Source organism: Lampris incognitus, chromosome 20, assembly GCF_029633865.1.
Source record: "Lampris incognitus isolate fLamInc1 chromosome 20, fLamInc1.hap2, whole genome shotgun sequence".
Taxonomy (NCBI): Eukaryota; Metazoa; Chordata; class Actinopteri; order Lampriformes; family Lampridae; genus Lampris; species Lampris incognitus.
The window spans coordinates 14,287,611-14,309,911 of record NC_079230.1 but is presented as its reverse complement, the minus strand read 5'-3'; the positions used below and the strand labels follow the sequence as shown (position 1 = coordinate 14,309,911).

At 44.3% G+C, this 22,301-nt stretch overlaps 2 protein-coding genes across 2 annotated transcripts in view; both read left to right on the top strand.

Annotated features, from left to right (window-relative positions):
• The first annotated feature begins 566 nt into the window (after window positions 1-566).
• tox4b (TOX high mobility group box family member 4 b) lies at window positions 567-19,099 on the top strand. The gene is made up of 9 exons (XM_056300495.1): window positions 567-649; window positions 2,913-2,981; window positions 3,640-3,927; window positions 4,630-4,890; window positions 5,632-5,973; window positions 6,432-6,512; window positions 11,743-12,390; window positions 16,768-16,922; window positions 17,548-19,099. Exons 1-9 carry the CDS (start codon window positions 644-646, stop codon window positions 17,603-17,605), a joined length of 1,908 nt encoding a protein of 635 aa, XP_056156470.1. The 5' UTR covers window positions 567-643; the 3' UTR covers window positions 17,606-19,099.
• A 567-nt stretch (window positions 19,100-19,666) lies between these two features.
• supt16h (SPT16 homolog, facilitates chromatin remodeling subunit) overlaps window positions 19,667-22,301 on the top strand; it is a 36,795-nt gene continuing 34,160 nt past the window's right edge. The window contains exons 1-2 of the mRNA XM_056300534.1: window positions 19,667-20,048; window positions 21,095-21,187. Coding sequence (XP_056156509.1) covers window positions 19,983-20,048; window positions 21,095-21,187 — 159 coding nt within the window. The 5' untranslated portion in view covers window positions 19,667-19,982. The remainder of the gene's footprint in view (window positions 20,049-21,094; window positions 21,188-22,301) is intronic.

Sequence of the window (22,301 nt, the reverse complement as noted above, 5' to 3'; positions counted from 1 at the left end):
CGATGCGAGGGTCTAAGGGCAGGATGTTGTGTTGCTGAAAAGCCCCCTGAGGCAAATTTGTGATATTGGGCTATACAAATAAAATGGACTTGACAGTAAGAAGGTCCTGGGTTCGAACCCCAGGCCGTCTCAGGTCCTTTCTGTGTGGAGTTGCATGTTCTCATTGTGTCGGCATGGGTCTCCGCCAGGTACTCCGATTTCCACCCACCATCAAAGATGTGCGCATGTTTGGGTTAATACTCCTGTGCCCCTGTGCCCCTGACCGAGGCAATAGGGAGAAAGAGGCGGGCGCTGCACTGCGGCAGCCCACTGCTACTAGAATAGGATGAGATTAAATGCAGGGAACCAATTTCGTTGTATGTAGGTACAATGAAAAATAAAATGTCTTAAAAAAAGAAGATCCGTTCGCGTTTCTCTGATTGGCTAACCCTAACCAATCAGAGGGCAGAGTTCCCGTAGTGCTGTTGGGAAAAAAATTGTCATGACCGGTCTCGATTGTTCCTATTCAATATCCCTTTACGTGGTGGCGTCACTTCCAAATGGACGTAAAATCCGGAAGCCGGTGCCATGTTGTGATATTTGAGGAAATCACATTCTGGTCGAAGTTCACTAAGGGGGATAAAAATCAAATTTCGGGGTGAGCATGGAGGTAAGAAGAAGACTAGATAGCGTTATAAACTTCCAACATTATTGAGATAAATCATCGTTCTCTCCATATGTGATCAACCACAGACTGAATCGCACATAATATTTGGTTGGTTGTCACAAACACAATGATGCTCTTTTCATGCTCGAGTGCCCGGAACGGGAGCACCCGACCCTGCCTAGATATTGTTTCTCCCATTAGCTCTGTAGCACAAATATTCACCACATCCGTTAACTGGAAATTGGAATATTGATCATCCTACACCACTGGACCTTGTTTCACGAATTGTCCCTGACGTATATGTTATAACCTAAGCCTTCTTAACGCTCATGTGAAGTAATCCGTGAGCCGTAAAGTGGATTTAATATGCGCTATCTACGAACAAACGGGCTGCTTTTTGAGCGTAGTAGGCTTCGGACTTGATTGGAAATGGCTTTACATTCATCTATTATAATTAGTGCCCCCTCAGTACTAGGCCGCTGGGGCGAACCATTTCAAACAGGAGGTGAAACTGCGAGATGCAATACGGGTCGTATCCCACTCTGAAATGTGAGTCTGTTGAATGACACAGTCGTGTCAAATATCTCGTTTTGGAGCAACACACATCAATAAACGATACAACTTTTTTTTATTGACCGAATTTAATTCGCAGGACCCCGACCCTCCTTGCCTGTGCGACCCCCCCTCTTCCCCTTTCCGTCCAATCCCAAACTCCGATCCGAAGCTCTGGATCCATTGCACAGCCTGGCCTGGGCGCCGTAGCCGCCGCGAAGAAGAAGAAGAAGAAGAAGAAGAAGAAGAAAAAAAACTGGGACGGTCCGTCTTTCCCGTCGTGACGGAGCCATCCACTATCGGACGATTGTCCTCCTACGGAATCCGAATAGTACACATCCTGTTCATTTGTTGATATTTTTTTGGGGTAGGTCGTTTGGTGCGGTCTTCCAGTCGCGGCCGTGGACTAGTTTAAATGTAGCCGTCGGAGGACAGACACACGGGCGCCGGGCTGATTTGTGAGGCGGTACCGCAGCCTTGCGTCAAGCACGCCGAGCCAGCTTCGCTTGAATCGGCGGTAGGACAGGTCAGCAGTAAGGGGACCCTCGTTAGCTCGGCTGCTAGCCTGCAGACGGGTTATTTTTGGTGCGGTTGCAGGCGTGCACATGCTACACTTTGCCAGTGTGAGCCATCTTAACATGTGTGCAAAGATGTCGATTCCAGCGTTGTTAGATTCATACGAGTAATCCTCGATAGAGTGACATTTGTATGTTAGCTAGCTGTTTAAGTACCTACAGCGGCGTGAGCGGCGCCCCCCCCTCCCCAAAATATTGGCGTTTCGAGGCAAGAAGTCAATTAGACTTGCACAACACCTTGTACTGAAGACGTATCTCATATGAGGACCCGTCGAAGCGATGGACCTGAATTTTTATTCGGATCTGACGGATGGTACTGGACAGCATGTGGATCCAGAATTTTTGGATCCGCAGTCTTTCAATGGATTTGACTCCGTCAACAAGGTGACCCCTTAGGAGATGGGAAAACTTGTACTTGTCATTCACACACAGTGTGGTACAATACTCCATGTAGACTGTTACCTTGTCCTATGTGCTGCCTGGGGTTATTTTAAAACGTGGGCTTGTCACTGAATGCATGTCAGTGTCTTTCTTATATTAAAACTGTTTGAGCTAAATGTAGACGACTCATGTCTTAACAACTGCTAACTGCATAACTGCTGCCTGACTTGGTTTTGTTGAAAGAAATTGTGCGAACCTGTGTCATTCTTTTAAACTTAGATATTGTCTTGTCCCACAGTCATAAGGTGGAAATGATGGGTTTCTTGTAAATATTGTTTTTCTGTGGGGTTTTTTTTGTCATCTGACTCGAAGGTCTAAAGAAAGGGGGGGTGTCCTATAGAATGCAATGATTGTAAAGCCATGTGGGACTAAATTGGGATTTTAAGGATGGACATAAATTTGACTTGCCTAGTTGCACATACAGGGCAGTGGGCATGTTCATCAAGCATCCTCATTGGCTAGTGGTTTTCAGAAGTCATTCCCACATTACTTAGTTGTTCAAAAAGTTGAAATTGAATTTTAGAATGGACAAAGAACCCTCGAACAAGATTTGGTTACCCAATCAAGTGGTGACTGAGCTCTCAAGTCACAAGTGACAGACTTGTCTGCCGCAGCCCTAACGGACCAAAATGTGTCTTGTCTGGAGTCTGATGCATCAGCATGTACATGGCCTGACTATTTTTTTTAATCTGTTTTAGTTCCCTGGAGGCAGTGACAGTTACCTGACAATCTCGGGGTCAGGTCATCCCTTTCTCTCCTCTTCAGAGGTAGGCTTCTTTCCTTGGTTCCTCAGCTCGTTTTCTTTTGTGATTACATCCCCAAACAAGATTTTTATCTCTTTTTAGACTAGTCTGATGGGCCTTGGTTTTGGAGTGTTGTCAGTGACATTTTCAGCAGAACATATTAGCAGCCTTGTGCGCATCCTCTTGCAGTGCACAAGTTGTGCAACTGTGTTTAGCTGCATGCCTTTGAAAATATATTTACGAGCTTCAGGCTGCCATTTGGTGTCTCACCTTCACACCAAAAGAGCTTTTCACTGAAGAAAGCAATGTTCCATGACTGGCCTCTCGCAGAAGTGTTTCATCCTTTGTTCACTCATGATAGACCATACATAAAGTAGTTTCAGAAAGATGCGTATTTCCTGATGATGAGCCTTTTTTTGTGTGTCTTATATCTGCTTCCGCTCTTCCGTTTTTTTTGTTGGGCTTCCCTTTGCACTTCCTTCTTTCTCCTTGTTACTCACACTTTTTCCAAGCTAATGTTTTTATTCACCTCTTTCTTGCCCTCTCCTTTGTTTCCTTGAGTTCCCTTTCCTCTTTTCCATTTTTTCCCCCCTGCTCCATGGCTCTTGTCATTCCCCATCCCCCACTATTAAATCCCCCTTGTCTACAACTGTATTTTCTCCGACACCCCCCCCCCCCATAGACGTTCCACACCCCCAGCCTGGGTGACGAGGAGTTTGAAATCCCTCCAATTTCACTGGACCCAGACTCTGCCCTCACAGTGTCGGATGTGGTGTCACACTTTGGGGAGCTGTCTGATGCCGGACCCTCTGACAGCGTGGTGGTGCCTGGGAACGCCGTGGTCGGAGGCGATGACCCTTCCTTCGCCTCCACCTTTGTCAACCCCCCTTCGCAGGGCTTGGAACACCTGAGCCTGGGAGTCATCAATCAGTCGGGAGCAGGCCCACTCTTGGGGTCCTCACTAAGCATGGTAAGTGTTACACGCTGTTGTAGTTTACGTGTTTGAATGTTGCAATGTTTGCCGGTTTTTACAGCTGTGATTTGCACACCTGGCATATTTTCTTTTGGTAAATACACTCTAGCTACCTTCCTTACATATATTTTATGTGGTATGTCATGTTTTTCTATATTGGATGCTTTTTGCTTTTGGCCTGCCCTGCTCTTACGAAGTTTGCTTTTCTCTTTGCTTTGTGCTTTTACCTGCTGTGGTAATCCAGTTCTTCCATGGGGATCATTTAAGTTGCATCTCATCTTGGCTGTCTGAAATCAGATGTTTAACTTGTGGTATCAGTCCTAGGGTAGTCCTAGTTTGTACACATGAAGCACTAACATAGTAAGAATAGAATGTTTTTTTTTTTTATGTTTTCGATTGGTACTGAAATTGTGTTATCGTCCACTATATTGGTAAGGGGGTTAAAGCTTAACTTAGTTTTGAACAGTTTCTCATATGTCCCAGTATAATTTTCTACCAATATCTGATAATTAAGATGTGAGCAAGAATTTTAACACTTCTTTACTCATTACTCTGCGTTCAGTTGCAACATTTGACAATTGTGCCGTGTAAACCAAAGCTGGAATGCCCCTTTTTTTTTTTTTAACAGTGATGCTTTTCTTAAAGTAAGTTTCATTGTAATCCTTTGGCCCTCTGTCTCTACCCTCCTTAAATTCTTAGGATCTCGGACATCCCATCGGCTCTCAGTTCAGCAGCCCATCCCCAATGACCATTGATGTTCCGCTGAATGACATGAGCCACGGCTTACTTGGGACCAACCAGCTCACTACCATTGACCAGTCAGAGCTCAGTGCCCAACTGGGGCTAGGTTTGGGGGGCGGGAATATTTTACAGCGCACCCAGTCTCCCGAGAACCCTCTGTCGGCCACGGCATCGCCCACCAGCTCCCTCCAGGATGACGACATGGATGACTTCAGACGGGTAAGTCTGGAGCTTTTAATTCTGCTCAAGTTATTTCAAGACTTCTGTATCTGGTTTCATTCCTAATGGAGCTAGAAGATAGTCACTCTTTTTATTTCTGTGAGTTTCAGTTGAACCCGTCACTGACAGTAGTATAACATTCAGCTAAATGATTGGAGCTGGGGCATCTCAGGGCAAATGTGACAGCTGTAGCTAACAGGTCAGAGGTGTGACTGGAAGCATGCTGGTTTAGATCTTGTGAAGATAGTGGGAATAATCTGAGTGGGGTAAAGTGAGTTGGAGAGGCTTCCTTTCCCCAAAACAAGACTCCTTCAGTTCTACACCTGCTTCAGTTAAGCTTTTCAGAGGCCAACAGGCGGGGACCTGTGCGGGTGTGTGTAACCATACGTGACACAGAGCTTTGTTGAAAAAAATGCAGAGGTTCTCATCGAACGTGAAAAAAATGATGATATAAAATTATCCAATGACATTGCGTGAAAACCCTGCATCTCCAAATGTGTTGACTTTTAAAAGAATTGGCAGGAAAAGGAAAAAACTAATTTCACTACATTCAGCACCTGAAATGTGCAGTGGGTTTTGTTGTTTTGTTTGTTGTCTGGTGGCAGGGTTGCAAAACTTGCTTTAGCCCACAAGCAACTCTGTAGACAATTGACCATAGCGAGTTAGAGGTTTGATGCAACAGAGGTTGACCCAGGTCGGTTTTTGATGTGGCCTCTTTCTCCCGCTCCTCCCTGACATCAGAGCGTCCTGGTGGAATCTCCTGTCTCTCTCGCCGTCTCACCCGGAGTCATCTCCCTCGACCCCTCCCTCACCGACTCCCCCCTGCCTGTCCCTGCCTCCGGCGCCTCCCCAGCCATGGGGCGTAAAGGGGGCGCGGGGGGAGGTGGGGGCGCCGGGGGAGGAGGGAAGAAGGGGAAGAAGAAGAAGGACCCCAACGAGCCTCAGAAACCGGTGTCGGCCTATGCCCTGTTCTTCAGGGACACGCAAGCGGCCATCAAAGGACAGAATCCCAACGCCACGTTCGGAGAGGTGTCAAAGATTGTAGCCTCCATGTGGGACAGCCTTGGGGAGGAACAGAAACAGGTAGGAAAAGACATGGAGCAGCTTTTTTTTTTTATTAAGTAATCATGGAAAACCTGGGATTAGAAAAAATCTATTTTCCAAGCTTAAAAAAGTTGTTGAAAAATGGATCCCAGTGCAACTCTTATTTATAAATGTGCTTCAAATTTTTATTTGATTTGAGTTTTTATAGAAGTTTGTTTTAGGCTGTTATTTTATATCTGTGTCAGCGGGTTGCAACAATTTCACTTTTTTAATAAAAATCTAAAATTCTTTTCAAGATTACTCTCTGAAATGTAGTGATAATTGATCTTTCTTATTTTTTCAAATCCACAATGTTGTCAATATCATCACTTGTCAAAAATTATCAGAATTAGTAATATTTATCACTTATTTCAAAGACTCATTTGTCAACTTAAAGACATGTGATGGAGTCTTTCGTATTACAGCAGGCAGTGCTCAGCATAAGGCTTCTTTTTCAGGTTTACAAAAGGAAGAATGAAGCGGCAAAGAGGGAGTACTTGAAAGCACTGGCAGCCTACAGAGCCAATCAGATTTCTCAGGTGAGGTGTCAGACTGGGTGAGGTGGAGGGGTTGAAACTCATTTATACAGGATATAACTACAGGGCTCCACACTAACAATTTACACTGGTGTCAGTGGTGCCACTATGTTTTTCAAACAGTGGCACAAGTACGTATTTGGCACCACAAGACTTAGTGATTCCATGTCTGAATTTGATTCGCTGACATTTTTCCCCATCACCTCGATTGGTGTGGTGTGTGCACAATTTAGGGTTGGACTGGTTTAAAAAAAACTTTCAAACCGGTTTGATATTAAGCCAAACAGTGGACCAAACCAGTATACCGAATTTTACCACTAGGTGTCGCACTTGACTCAACAGCCGCCACTCCCGAGTGAAACATAATGACACTGAATGAGAGTGTACCACTCAATGACACATTGTGTTTTTATTTCTCACACCAACCATTCAACTTAAACGTTCTTCTTCTAAACATCAAAATAATAAATAGAATAAGACTTCGGCCTGGTGCAGCTTGAAAAAAAAATCAAAATATCAAAATGTCGTCTGTTTTTCCAGCTCATCAAAGAAGATTGAATCAGTTCATCTGGATACGTTTATTGACAGATGCGTCTCAACACTCAAAGGAACCCAATTCGACTCAACAAATTGCGCACAGCCTGTCAGACACTAGTGGCTCCGTTAGTCCATTTATGAACAAATAATACATCATTAATCACATTGGCATATTGCTTATTATTATTACTAAGGAAATACAAGTTGGATTTAGCACTGTGATGTCATCGGCACAGGTTGCTGATTTTTAATTTGCCAGAAGGTCTCCTAATGACAGATACCGGTTCAGTTGGTTTGCTTAAATTCAAACCGGTTTAAGCTCGTACACTGAACCGGACAGGTAAACCAGAAACCGACCCAACTCTAGCGCACAGTCCTTATCATCAGTGTATATTGGATTTGCTGTTAATCCTTTTTTATTTCTTTTTGGGATTTTTTTCCCCCCTCTTTTTCTCCCCAATTGTATCTGGCCAATTACACCACCCTACTGTCCCGGTCGCTGCTCCACCCCATCTGCCGATCCGGGGAGGGCTCCAGACTACCACATGCCTCCTCCGATACATGTGGAGTCGCCAGCCGCTTCCTCTCGCCTGACAGTGAGGAGTTTCGCCAGTGGGACGTAGCACGTGGGAGGATCACACTATTCCCCCCAGTTACCCCTCCCTCCTGAGCAGGTGCCCCAGCTGACCAGAGGAGGCGCTGGTGTAGTGACCAGGACACACACCCACATCTGGCTTCCCATCTGCAAACATGGTCAATTGTGTCTGTGGAGACGCCCGACCAAGCCGGAGGTAACACGAGGATTCAATCCGGCGATCCCCGTGTTGGTAGGCAACGCCATGCTACCCGGATGCCTGTTAATCCTTTTTTTTTCTTTTTCTTTTTTTTTTAGCAGTATTTGTTTTCAGTGTAATGACTGGCATTTCATCTATGAGAATATGGTATGCCATGTTATACTTGATGATCATCTCTGCCTCGTCATGAGATCAGTTGGCTACTGCTTGGTGTTGAAATGCCGCTGGGGGAGAGAACAGCTCTGTGGCGGTGTGTTTCTATGGCTTTTATTATGTGCATTTATGGCTTTTGTTGTGAAAGAGTGAGGGTCATGCAAATTTTGAGTTGCCTGCCACATACTGTCTGACTGTTAACAATGAACACAGTCGGTAATAGACACAGCCAGGTATCTTCTTTGAGATGGCTGTTCAATTTCCTCTGGGTCGGAATCGGTTTCTTCTGCTGGGTCCGCTGAAGTGTCGATCTCAAGAGACAAAGGTGGCCCGGGCATGTACTAGGTGGTGGGCCATCTCTCTTACCAAAAAATGAGTTAATTGTTGGCCTACGCTTCGTCATGAGCAGATGTGTGTCCTTGAGCAGTGAGTGACAACCTGCACACACTGTTTGGATTCCTACCTAGTCCGCATGTCGTAAATTTTTTCACACTTATGAACTCAAGGGATCGCAAGATGGCGAAGCGAATGCTGCTGGTTGGTATTCCAAAGCAGTATAATAAAATAAAGCACGTGAAGTCAGACAACTGTGTGACCAAATAATGAATTTGTGATTAAACAAGATTTAAACCTGCTACCCAATGACTGCTGGGACAGGCTCCAGCGTCCCGGCAACCATGAGAGCAGGATACGCGGTTCAGATAATGGATGGATGGATGGTGCAACCAGTTAATTTTATTTTGGTGGCACTGGGCAGATATAATTACCATATACACTCACCGGCCACTTTATTAGGCACACCTGTCCAACTGCTTGTTAACGCAAACTTCTAATCAGCCAATCACATGGCAGCAACTCAATGCATTTAGGCATGTAGACATGGTCAAGACGATCTGCTGCAGTTCAAACCGAGCATCAGAATGGGGGAGAAAGGTGATTTAAGTGACTTTCAACGTGGCATGGTTGTTGGTGCCAGACGGGCTGGTCTGAGTATTTCAGAAACTGCTGATCTACTGGGATTTTCACGCACAACCATCTCTAGGGTTTACAGAGAATGGTCCGAAAAAGAGAAAATATCCAGTGAGCGGCAGTTCTGTGGGCGAAAATGCCTTGTTGATGCCAGAGGTCAGAGGAGAATGGCCAGACTGGTTCGAGCTGATAGAAAGGCAACAGTAACTCAAATAACCACTCATTACAACCGAGGTATGCAGAAGAGCATCTCTGAACACACAACACGTTGAACCTTGAGGCAGATGGGCTACAGCAGCAGAAGACCACACCGGGTGCCACTCCTGTCAGCTAAGAACAGGAAACTGAGGCTACAATTCACACAGGCTCACCAAAATTGGACAATAGAAGATTGGAAAAACGTTGCCTGGTCTGATGAGTCTCGATTTCTGCTGCGACATTCGGATGGTAGGGTCAGAATTTGGCGTCAACAACATGAAAGCATGGATCCATCCTGCCTTGTATCAACGGTTCAGGCTGGTGGTGGTGGTGTAATGGTGTGGGGGATATTTTCTTGGCACACTTTGGGCCCCTTAGTACCAATTGAGCATCGTGTCAACGCCACAGCCTACCTGAGTATTGTTGCTGACCATGTCCATCCCTTTATGACCACAGTGTTCCCATCTTCTGATGGCTACTTCCAGCAGGATAACGCGCCATGTCATAAAGCTCGAATCATCTCAGACTGGTTTCTTGAACGTGACAATGAGTTCACTGTACTCAAATGGCCTCCACAGTCACCAGATCTCAATCCAATGGAGCACCTTTGGGATGTGGTGGACCGGGAGATTCGCATCATGGATGTGCAGCCGACAAATCTGCAGCAACTGCGTGATGCTATCATGTCAATATGGACCAAACTCTCTGAGGAATGTTTCCAGTACCTTGTTGAATCTATGCCACGAAGGATTAAGGCAGTTCTGAAGGCAAAAGGGGGTCCAACCCGATACTAGCAAGGTGTACCTAATAAAGTGGCCAGTGAGTGTATGCATCCAATTGGTTGCAGTCTGGAGCCCTGAACAGTCATGAATTAAAAAATAACAAAAACAAACAAACACAAAAGGTGAACGTTGGTGAGCATTTCTACTGCAAAATGAATGTGTGTTTGGGCTGCACGGTGAGACAAGAGGGAGCTTGCACTTAGATTGAGTTCAACTCTTTGAGTCGGAGACTAAAGCCCAATTTATGCTCCAAATGTCGGCTAGCAGACAAAAAAGTGTCTCGCATTTATGCTTGTCGCAATGTCGCTGACTGTCTCCTGGTATCTATGGAAACGTTTCGCGTCACGCGCTGTGTTGTAAAAGCGAGTGTTCTTTTTATGAATGATCGCACGTAGTGTAAACAACGCTCTCAAGCAAAATCATGGCAACGCTCGATCACCTCGTCCCTTCAATCCAACTATCCAATCACAGCTAAGCGACATAATGTGCGCGAGTCTGCGACATAAGAAAATGTGTCGTGTACACGACAGCCCTGGGAGACACAAAAAGTGTCTCTCATGACGTCAAAATTGTCGAGAGACATCTGTCTGCTAGCCGACATTTGAAGTATAAATTGGGCTTATATCTTCACCGACTCCAGGATCTGTGTTCTGTAGCTGGTCTTGCCCTCTGACCTACTATGTGTGCAGGAGAGTCAAGCAAAAAGAGAACTTTCCGTCAGGAACCAATAAAATATTGATCACTCTAACAAGGGACTAGATATTGGTATCTTTTTTTGTAGATAGCATTTGGAACAAAATAATGTATCTTGATTTCACTTGTATTCATACGAAGTTAAGTTTTAGGCCTACATAACAAAGCTGAATGTTATTCAGACTGAATCAAATACAGACAAACAGGAGTAAAACAGCAACTCTGGCAGCTTCAATCTTTTTTTTTTTGTTGAAACCCCCCCCCCCCCACTCCCCTTTCTTTCTTTTTTTTTCCCTCCCCAATTGTATCTGGCCAATTACCCCACTCTTCCAAGCAGTCCCGGTCGCTTCTCCACCCCCCTCTGCTGATCCGGGGAGGACTGCAGACTACCACATGCCTCCTCCGATACATGTGGAATCGCCAGCCGCTTCTTTTCACCTGACAGGAGTTTCGCCAGGGAGATGTAGCACGTGGAAGGATCACACTGTTCCTCCCAGTTCCCCCCCACCCCCCCAAACAAGCGCCGTGACCGACCAGAGGGGGCACTAGTGCAGTGACCAGGACACATACCCACATCCGGCTTCCCACCCACAGACACAGCCAGTTGTGTCTGTAAGGACGCCCGACCAAGCCGGAGGTAACACGGGGATTTGAACCAGCGATCCCCGTGTTGGTAGGCAACGGAATAGACTGCTAAACTACCCGGACGCCCCATCTTCAAACATTTTAACCTGACAAGCACTCTAAGCTCAAGCATGCTCTTCTCTCATGTATAAAGAAGGACAAATACTTGGGTTGAGGCATCATTTAGCTCCTATGGGTCCAGACTTTGGGTCAAAGGGCAAGTCAATCAAGTTTTTGAGTACTCAGGAAAAACAATCTTTACGTGAAGGCAAAGCTGAAAAGATACGTTTTTAATTGGTGCTGTTGATTCCCCCCCCCCCCCCCCGTTGGTCTAATCATATTATTTATACTTTGTTGTTATCTTTCTTCTGTTGCTTTTTCACCTCTATCCTTCTCTAAAGTGCTTAGTGTTTCAGTGTAAGAAATCTGTCAATGTAAAAAGTGTGATTATGTCTTCATGACATCTAGCTGTTCTCTCCTCAGGCCCCTATAGAAGTGTTGGATGCTGCCCCATCGCCTCCCTCTGCAGTCCCAACACCGGTCACTTCCACCCCTCCGGTGGCCCCAGCTCGCCCCACCAGGGCCCAGCAATACAACCCCGAGGAGAACACCATCACCAACATCTGCACATCCAACATAATCCTCGACCTGCCACAGGTCTCCACTCGCTCCCGAACTGGCGCCATCAAACCGCCACAGGTCTCTGCGCCAGCCCCGAGCCCCCCCACCGTCACCAAGATCATCATCAAGCACGCGACGTCGCCCTCAGGTGGCGTGACCATCACAGCTTCACCGTCGCCATTGACGACGGCCTCATCTGCCTCAGCCCGTCAGCCCCCGCCACTCCAGCAGATGCATGGCACCCCTCCCCCACCCCGCCTGCAGCAGATGGTGCATGCCCAGGCACCCCCACCCCTGCAGGCCAAGCCGCGGAGCGGGGGCACTGCCACTTCCACGGCTCCGCCCCCTCTGCAGATCAAAATAGTCCCGCCGTCGTCTAACCTGGGGGCGCCCATCAGGATAACATCTGCAGGGGCCTCGGCGGCCCCCCCCTCCACCCTAACGATGGATGTGGACCAGCATTCTGATATGGTAACTGCAGGAGAGGAAATGGCTGAGGTAGAGGAAGGGGTAAGCTTGATTGAATAAATGTGTTATTTAGAGTTTGTAGTGGTTATTTGAGACCCTGAAACAAAGAGCTGCTTGTGGTTTGCAAGATTGATTTAATAGTAGGTAAAAGTTATTCGGCGGTGGCATTACAAATGGTGAACTACTATGATGAAATTTATGGTGAAAAGTCTTTTTAGGCAGAACTCACAGTAAATACACAAATCAGGGTATATACAGTGCATCCAGAAAGTATTCACACCCGTTCACTTTCCCCATATTTTGTTGTGTTACAACCTTATTCCAAAATGGATTAAATTCCTTTTTTTTTTCTCATCAATCTACATACAATATCCCATAATGACAAAGCGAAAAAGGTTTTGTAGAATTTTTTGCTAATTTATTAAAAATAAAAAACTGAAATATTGCTTGTAAATAAGTATTCACACCCTTTACTCAGTACTTGGTTGAGGCACCCTTGGCAGCGATTACAGCCTCAAGTCTTCTTGGGTATGAAGGTACAAGCTTGGCACACCTATATTTGGGGTATTTCTCCCATTCTTCTCTTCAGATCCTCTCAACCTCTGTAAGGTTAGATGGGGAGCGTCGCTGCACAGCTATTTTCAGGTCTTTCCAGAGATGTTCAATGGTGTTCAAGTCTGGGCTCTGGCTGGGCCACTCAAGGACATTCACAGACTTGCCCCGAAGCCACTCCTTTGTTGTCTTGGCTGTGTGCTTAGGGCCGTTGTCGTGTTGAAAGGTAAACCTTTGCCCCAGTCTGAGGTCCTGAGCACTCTGGAGCAGGTTTTCATCAAGGAACTCTCTGTACTTTTGCTCCATTCATCTTTCCCTCGATCCTGACTAGTCTCCCAGTTCCTGCCGCTGAAGAACATCCCCGAGGCATGATGCTGCCACCACCATGCTTCACTGTAGGGATGGTATTAGCAAGGTGATGAGAGGTGCCTGGTTTCCTCCAGACGTGACGTTTGGCATTCAGGCCAGAGAGTTCAATCTTGGTTTCATCAGACCAGAGAATCTTGTTTCGCATGGTCTGAGAGTCCTTTAGGTGCTTTCTGGCAAACTCCAAGCGGGCTGTCATGTGCCTTTTACTGAGCAGAGGCTTCCGTCTGGCCACTCTACCATAAAGGCCCGATTGGTGGAGTGCAGCAGAGATGGTTGTCCTTCTGGAAGGTTCTACCATCTCCACAGAGGAATCCTGGAGCTCTGTCAGAGTGACCATCGGGTTCTTGGTCACCTCCCTGACCAAGGCCCTTCTCCCCTGATTGCTCAGTTTGGCTGGGCGGCCAGCTCTAGGAAGAGTCCTGGTGGATCCAAACTTCTTCCATTTACAAATGATGGGGACCACTGTGCTCTTCAGGACCTTCAAAGCTTTAGAAATTTTTTTGTACCCTTCCCCAGATCTGTGCTTTGATACAATCCTGTCTCGGAGGTCCACAGACAATTCCTTTGACTTCATGGCTTGGTTTCTGCTCTGACATGCACTGTCAACAGTGGGACCTTATATAGACAGGTGTGTGCCTTTCCAAACCATGTCCAATCAATTGAATTTACTACAGGAGGACTCCAATCAAGATGTAGAAACATCTCAAGGATGATCAGTGGAAACTGGATGAACCGGAGCTCAATTTTGAGTGTCATAGCAAAGGGTGTGAATACTTACACTACCGTTCAAAAGTTTGGGATCACCCAAACAATTTTGTGTTTTCCATGAAAAGTCACACTTATTCACCACCATATGTTGTGAAATGAATAGAAAATAGAGTCAAGACATTGACAAGGTTAGAAATAATGATTTGTATTTGAAATAAGATTTTTTTTACATCAAACTTTGCTTTCGTCAAAGAATCCTCCATTTGCAGCAATTACAGCATTGCAGACCTTTGGCATTCTAGCTGTTAATTTGTTGAGGTAATCTGGAGAAATTGCACCCCACGCTTCCAGAAGCAGCTCCCACAAGTTGGATTGGTTGGATGGGCACTTCTTGCGTACCATACGGTCAAGCTGCTCCCACAACAGCTCAATGGGGTTCAGATCTGGTGACTGCTCTGGCCACTCCATTACCGATAGAATACCAGCTGCCTGCTTCTGCTCTAAATAGTTCTTGCACAATTTGGAGGTGTGTTTAGGGTCATTGTCCTGTTGTAGGATGAAATTGGCTCCAATCAAGCGCTGTCCACTGGGTATGGCATGGCGTTGCAAAATGGAGTGATAGCCTTCCTTATTCAGAATCCCTTTTACCCTGTACAAATCTCCCACCTTACCAGCACCAAAGCAACCCCAGACCATCACATTACCTCCACCATGCTTAACAGATGGCGTCAGGCATTCTTCCAGCATCTTTTCATTTGTTCTGCGTCTCACAAACGTTCTTCTTTGTGATCCAAACACCTCAAACTTGGATTCATCCGTCCACAACACTTTTTTCCAGTCTTCCTCTGTCCAATGTCTGTGTTCTTTTGCCCATCTTAATCTTTTTCTTTTATTGGTCAGTCTCAGATATGGCTTTTTCTTTGCCACTCTGCCCTGAAGCCCAGAATCCCGCAGCCGCCTCTTCACTGTAGATGTTGACACTGGTGGTTTTGCGGGTACTATTTAATGAAGATGCCAGTTGGGGACCTGTGAGGCGTCTGTTTCTCAAACTAGAGACTCTAATGTACTTATCTTCTTGCTCAGTTGTGCAACGCGGCCTCCCACTTCTTTTTCTACTCTGGTTAGAGCCTGTTTGTGCTGTCCTCTGAAGGGAGTAGTACACACCGGTGTAGGAAATCTTCAATTTCTTAGCAATTTCTCGCATGGAATAGCCTTCATTTCTAAGAACAAGAATAGACTGTCGAGTTTCAGATGAAAGTTCTCTTTTTCTGGCCATTTTGAGCGTTTAATTGACCCCACATATGTGATGCTCCAGAAACTCAATCTGCTCAAAGGAAGGTCAGTTTTGTAGCTTCTGTAACGAGCTAAACTGTTTTCAGATGTGTGAACATGATTGCACAAGGGTTTTCTAATCATCAATTAGCCTTCTGAGCCAATGAGCAAACACATTGTACCATTAGAACACTGGAGTGATAGTTGCTTGAAATGGGCCTCTATACACCTATGTAGATATTGCACCAAAAACCAGACATTTGCAGCTAGAATAGTCATTTACCACATTAGCAATGTATAGAGTGTATTTCTTTAAAGTTAAGACTAGTTTAAAGTTATCTTCATTGAAAAGTACAGTGCTTTTCCTTCAAAAATATGGACATTTCAATGTGATCCCAAACTTTTGAACGGTAGTGTATGTACATGCAATATTTCAGTTTTTTATTTTTAATAAATTTGCAAAACTTTCTACAAAACCTTTTTCACTTTGTCATTATGGGGTATTGTATGTAGATTGATGAGAAAAAAAAGGAATTTAATCTATTTTGGAATAAGGCTGTAACATAACAAAATGTGGGGAAAGTGAAGGGGTGTGAATACTTTCCAGATGCACTGTATAAGCTGTTGATGTTCATAGAAATATTCTTTCCTGTTGCCCCCTAATAAGTTTGGGCACACATTACATAATAATTGCCCCAATTTTGGGCCTGATATGGCCTGAGCCTATCCTGTAGTGTAAGGTATCTATACAAACTTGCAAGCATATCAGGGCTGCCCCAGTAATATCAAACATGATATTTGTGACAGGAAGTCCTGCAGTGTAAGGCTAATAGAAACCCACATCAGCCAATGGGAGCAAAGCTGACCGACCAAGAACTCAAAAGAACAAAAGAACGCTTTTGCAGATGTTTAAATGTTTAACTTTTTAAATTGTTTTTTATTTTTTTTTATTTTTTTTGCTGCAAAACGGTGCACACACACAACAAGCCCAACTAATTTTATCTGACTGGGACCCTCCTGCTTTGTTTTTTACTGTAATGTCACTTTGGATCACAGTGGTTTCTGTGACATTCCAAGTTCGGATTTTTTTTTTTCATTGATTTTTAATGGAGGTTGATATTCACAGAGTTTTGCATTACTGCCAATTGCTAAGAAAAAAAACGGTTGTGAGAGTTGGGGCTCTGATTAATGGTTATTATCATGGCGTTAAGTGTGTGACGTCCCTTCTTGTCCTGATCGTCTAGTACGTATGTGTTCACCTGACAACTGAAAGACAAAGAAAAAAATCTATAAAATGTGTCCTAATGTGCGCAGTCTCCCATGTTTTCAGTGTCCATTAAGATCTAAAAAGTCGTAGTGTGTGCCCAGCCATTATTTGTTTTTACTCTTTCTCTTATGGGTTTGTTGCTGTGATAGGAACGTAGAACATTGAGTTCTTTTAAACAGTTGCCCTTATTTTTAATTCTCTCTGGACTAGAGCCTTGGTTGAATTGAAAAATCTTAATATTAATCTCACAGATGGAGGTGGAGGTGAATGTGACCCCTGGACCAGACGTTACCCCCAATTCCACCCCCAACTTATGTTTGCGGGCCGGCTGCAACAACCCCGCTGTGGAGAGCAAAGACTGGGACAATGAGTATTGTAGCAATGAGTGTGTTGCCACACACTGCAGGTATGGATTTGGAGTATCAGGACGCATATCTAAACACTCCGCACACATACATGCACACACACACACACCAGAGATGGGTGTAACATTATTTTATTTTTCCAATGTTGAAAAATAAAATTTCAACATTTGGGGAAAAAACAAAACAAAAAACTTGTGGTTTATTTTAACCAAAGCATATCTGGTAACCAGATTGATAGAAATTGCTACATGGCAGAATGTCAGTGGCATTGAGCCAATCATAGTTAAGTATTTGTGTCAGTTGTGTGTACTTAACAGTGATTGACTGTTTACCTAAAAATTATTTGAATTACTCTGATGGGGTAAACCCCACTTATTGTGTAATTTAAGCAAGTTTAAGCAAGTGCTATGAACTAAATGCAAATGTTTCGTCCAGGAGTCATTGAAACAAGTCACACATCCTTTTTTGTTAGGAGTGCTGATGTTGAATAACAGTCTTACAAGTCAAAACAAAGTCTTTACAAATAAAAAAGATGAATGAAAGTGAAAATAATAAATGGATGTACGATATGTGAAATAATGTCCAATCACAATTAGTTCATGGTTGACTTGAGTATGAGATGGACTGATGGGTGTGATTTACATAATTTTTTTTTTCCTTCTCCAGGGATGTGTTCATGGCGTGGTGTGCCATCCGAGGGCAGAACTCCACTACTGTCACATAGGGAAGGGACACACGTTGGACAGGCAACTACAGGACATAATAGGAAAAAAAAGGACACTATTGAATAAATGGGATGGTTGAGAGTGTGATAGACAGGTCATGGGGTCAAATGGCACTTGCATGTATGGTTTGTTTTATCATACTTGTGTGCCAGGAGGGTGGGGTTTTTACTGCATGATACAATACAGTGTCTACCAGGAATTTAATGGAGTCAATTGTATACTTAATCTGCGATCAACAATTTTCTCAACAGATGAATTGTTAAAATGTTAAAAACCCCACCCGACTGGCTTTCTAGAGAGGTCAAAGCAAACGCACAGGTTTTTTTTCTCTTCATTTTTTGGAAACTACTATTTGACCCAGACCTAATGGCTGTGTGTGAAATGGATGGAGTGACGGAAGGATGGAGCCGTCATGAAGAAAACAGGACACGACTAATAGGAGAGACTTGGTTTCACCACTATAGACCCTGTCCTTGTACCCAGACTCATGGATGGGAAAGCTACGATCATTGATCTTGTGTTTAAATTATAAACTTCATAAATGAGTACATTTTATATGAACATTGTGTTTTTAGCTGTTTTTGAAGATGTGTTGGGGTAATCTTTTTTTTTCAAAGCGTAATTGATATGGCTCAGTGATTTCAAAGAGAAACTACTTCATGTGTGCATGCCCTTCACTCGGCTGATGGAACTGAGGAGCGAGAAAAGTAATCCAGGCCAACGTGATTTATGTTAAATCATGCTTCAGTAATTTATGCGTGTTGAAGGCTGGTGGTAACTTGGTTTCCTGATTGATCTGTTAAGCCAGTGTACAACATATGACCGATTTGGCTGCATACAGCCAATCACAGTGAAGTTAATTTTGATTTTTACGGGTGGGCAAACCATTACGAGACCGCTATGGGGCTTGTGCAGCCAAAACTAAAAAAAAACAAACAAAAAAAACAAAAACATTCAAAACTTTAAAAAAAACTAAAAAAAACAAGACATATGCTTGATGTCTCACAAGTTTTGTCTACACTACAGTTTTGGGGGATGACCAACCATTGTTTGAAAGTCTCATTTTAATTTTAGAAATGGCCTTGTTTGAAGAGTTGGGGAGATGTTGGGCTCTCCATTCCCAGCAGTTTAGGCACAAAAATATCAATCTGTACTGTACCTCTATTATATAATTTTAAAAATTATGAGCTGCTTGAATAAGTGGCAGACATTTTAACAAGGATTTTTTTTTTGAGAAAAATGTGGCAAAGACATAGTAGGCAAAAATACTGAACTAAGTTCTTAACTACGCTACTTGGTGGGAAGGGGATTAAAAAGCTTTTTTTTTTTTTTTGGACATAACACACTTCATCAATACTTCAGTCGAACCTTTAAACAGTGTAAGGTTGCTTCCAAAGGAAGAATGTTAACTGTTACCACTTGGGTCGAAATCTTGAGAAAGGAAGATTTGAATAATTATGGATTAATGTAGATATCCTGGAAATGTTTTTAATGGGGAAATAAAATATTTTATGTTTTCATATACTTGTGACGATGAACGCTCTGTTAATTTACCCTTCAAATTGCTGGGTGCAGATATTTGAGTCATTCAGCGGACCGCTACTGATCTGAGTCGTTTCGCTGATGCGCATCTCGCGAGATTTATGCAGGCAACGACAACTTCGAAACGATGACGATGGCGGGAAAAATCCTCTGTGGCGGGAAAAAGCAGCGTGATCAACATGGCAGGTGTCGCTGTTGCGCGAACGGAGATGCCGTGTAACTAATCCACAGCGCGCAACCACAAACCATAATTAACTACAAAGTCGGGGGGGGGGCGTAAACGAAAAATTTCTGGGGTGGATACATATTGCTAATTTTATTTTTGTGAAATATTTGTGCGACCGGACCTGAGGGGCCTTTTCATGCAGTAACTGTTTCAATATTAACTGTCGTATGTCTTTTTTTTAAAATCGCCGTTTGGCCCTATGTTGGTGCAGCTCAGTGGGCTGATATGTAGGGTGAATACAAGGGGATTGGGAGAGAAAAGCATAGGGGGAAGGAGGGGGGGTGGGAAGCGAGTTAATTGATGATAACAGATTCGTTGAGCGTGACAGAGGGAAACAAGCGGGTTTTTATGTGATAAATGAAGATTTCAGCTTTTAACCTTTTAGTGTATTTTAACCCATAGGTTTGTGTAATACTTGGTTTGTTTGTTAGCATACAGTATACTATTAGCATATTACTAGCTCGGAGAGGTCTTTGATAGGGACACTGTGGGGGGAAACAGGATCTGGTCGCAGCCGAGAACCAAGGCGTGGAAAGTGCGTTAGTTGACACTCATCCGGCCTTACTACGAAGCCGGGAGCTGGAGTTTGGCGGAGCAGAGGACTCGCTATGGCGGTAAACTTGGACAAGGAAGCGTACTACCGCCGAATTAAGCGTTTATACGGCAACTGGAAGGTAAAGGGGGGACGACGTAGAGCGCAGAATTGAAATGACGGGTCTGTTGGTTGGTAAAGCGTGCAGAGAGTTGGGCTTCAGCGGGATGCGGACTTTGTTTTCAACGTGAGCGGTGATGTTTCCGGGCTTGTACAATGAGCCGAAGGCCTCAACTCAAAGCCTTTACGTTAACCGTTCGGGCTTCGGACAAATGGCGAAAAAGGAAAACACCGGGCGCGACACAGAAATGTACAAATAGTGTTTGGCGAGACTAATAACGCCGCTGGTGAGCCGACTTTCCCCGTTCCGCCGGTCGGATAGAGCGAGTTGCTAGCTCGTGCTAGCTGACCGTGCTAGCTACGCGCTCGGCGTCCAGCGGCTCGCCTCGTCTCAACCACCACGTTAGCTCACCGTTAGCTCGGTAGCCCGTTAACAGTCAAGCTAACATACTACGGAGGCAGCTAAATCTTTAAACTCGCGTCAAATAGTCCACTTACAGACGATCCACTTATCAGTTTTAACCTAGAAGGCACTTTTTTTTAAATTACCATACAGGCGTCTGCTATCTTGTCGTGCGTGATAGCTGTGGCTACATGCTCACTACCAGACTCACAGTTTCTACTTTTTCAGTAGCCTACACCGAGTCGAATAGACCTACCTACAACACTACCTACTACACCTGCTTTATTAAATCTATCATGTGCTGATGTTGGTGACCAGGGGTTGAATTTCGCAGAACCGCTTCCAAGTTGGGCGCACAAGTGATGGCTAACTATGAAAATCAACTTGTTACACATTCAGCCACCTGCCGTGTCACAGAGCATCTCCTCGTAGTCCCTAGCTGGCTAGCAGGCCATATTTGCCAGATTCTGACCAATAAAGAAACATGGGGTTGGTGTGTGTGTGTGTGTGTGTGTGTGTGTGTGTGTGTGTGTGTGTGTGTGTGTGTGTGTGTGTGTGGGAGGGGGGGGTAAAGACATGTGCTTGTGATAACTACAATGTCTGCTTTTGACACAGAATGTAATTTGTTGATGATGTACATTTGCTATTTCCTCCAATCTTTACAGAAAGGAGAAGATGAATTTGGCAAAGTGGATGCCATCGTGGTATCTGTTGGGGTGGACGAGGAGATTGTATATGCTAAATCCACAGCACTACAGGTACTGCAAGTCACAGTTTAAGCTGCATCACAATACACCAACCTCTCCAAGCACAGGCCTGCATACAGAACTGTTAACTGGGGAAGGGACAGGAGATTGTCTTCTCCCATTAGAAGTAGATTAATCACTTTAGTCAAGCACAGTAAATGTGTGGGTTTTTTTTCTTAGTAGCAGGATTAGTCTAGAAGCATAACTTGGATTGTAACACAGACCATATATAAGTTTTGCACACAGTGACATTCAGGTGAAATCACCACTGGTGGGTGAGTTCTCAATTTTACTGACCTGGACTCTGAAACCACTGGTGTTGTAGTGTGTCCATTTGTTTTGAATTTTGAAACTTTTAAATCATAGAAATCTAATTTCAATACAGGGAAAAAATTATAGAATCACTGATTGAGACCCAAAGGAGAGTCACTGGTAATACTGTTTCACATATCTACTCAAAATAATGCAGCAACTCCATGCAGGACTTCCTTGTTTTAAGTCTGACTTCTGATTGAACTGTTTAGATCTGTTGATGCCTTATTTAGACAGCTGGCAGGGATAACTGCACCACTAGCTGTGGCACACTGGCTTGTGGAGAATAATTTTTCCCCCAGTTTTAATTGGTTGTAGCCTACTGCAAAGTCACTCTTTACAATTTAGTTCCTCATCCACAACTGTAACACTGGAAAAAGAACTTGCAGGTTTTGATAGTGCGTTGAAGGCTATAGTTGTGTCTGCTTCTAGTTGATATGGAATTGCTCAGGCAGAAATTTGTACAATATCGCTCAGATTTTGTCAGAATTAGACTGCTGTTTGTTATTCATTTAACTGCTGAGGTTCAGCATCTTGTTGGATGCGAACCTCAGCTGCTCTTCGTGACATTTAGTATCTTGATACATAACTAAGTTGCAGTTTTTGCTCAATGCCAAGTTCAGCTCTGACGATTTTCATCTTTGCTCTCTGGCTTATCTTGCAAGATTTTTTTCCTTGTCATCTTGACCCAACCACATCCACCACTCTTGTGAGGCTGAAACTTCCTCTTGTCCCCTGCAGTGACACCTGCTCACATTCCTTGCCCTGATCTTTTTTTTGGGGGGGGGTTGTTCCCCTTTTCGCATCTGGGCAA

Bases quoted from the DNA above. Each gene is read 5' to 3' on its own strand.
- tox4b (XM_056300495.1), top strand. The intron at 4,891-5,631 runs GTAAGTCTGGAG...CCCTGACATCAG, and splicing joins ACATGGATGACTTCAGACGG to AGCGTCCTGGTGGAATCTCC. The intron at 16,923-17,547 runs GTATGGATTTGG...TTCCTTCTCCAG, and splicing joins TGTGTTGCCACACACTGCAG to GGATGTGTTCATGGCGTGGT.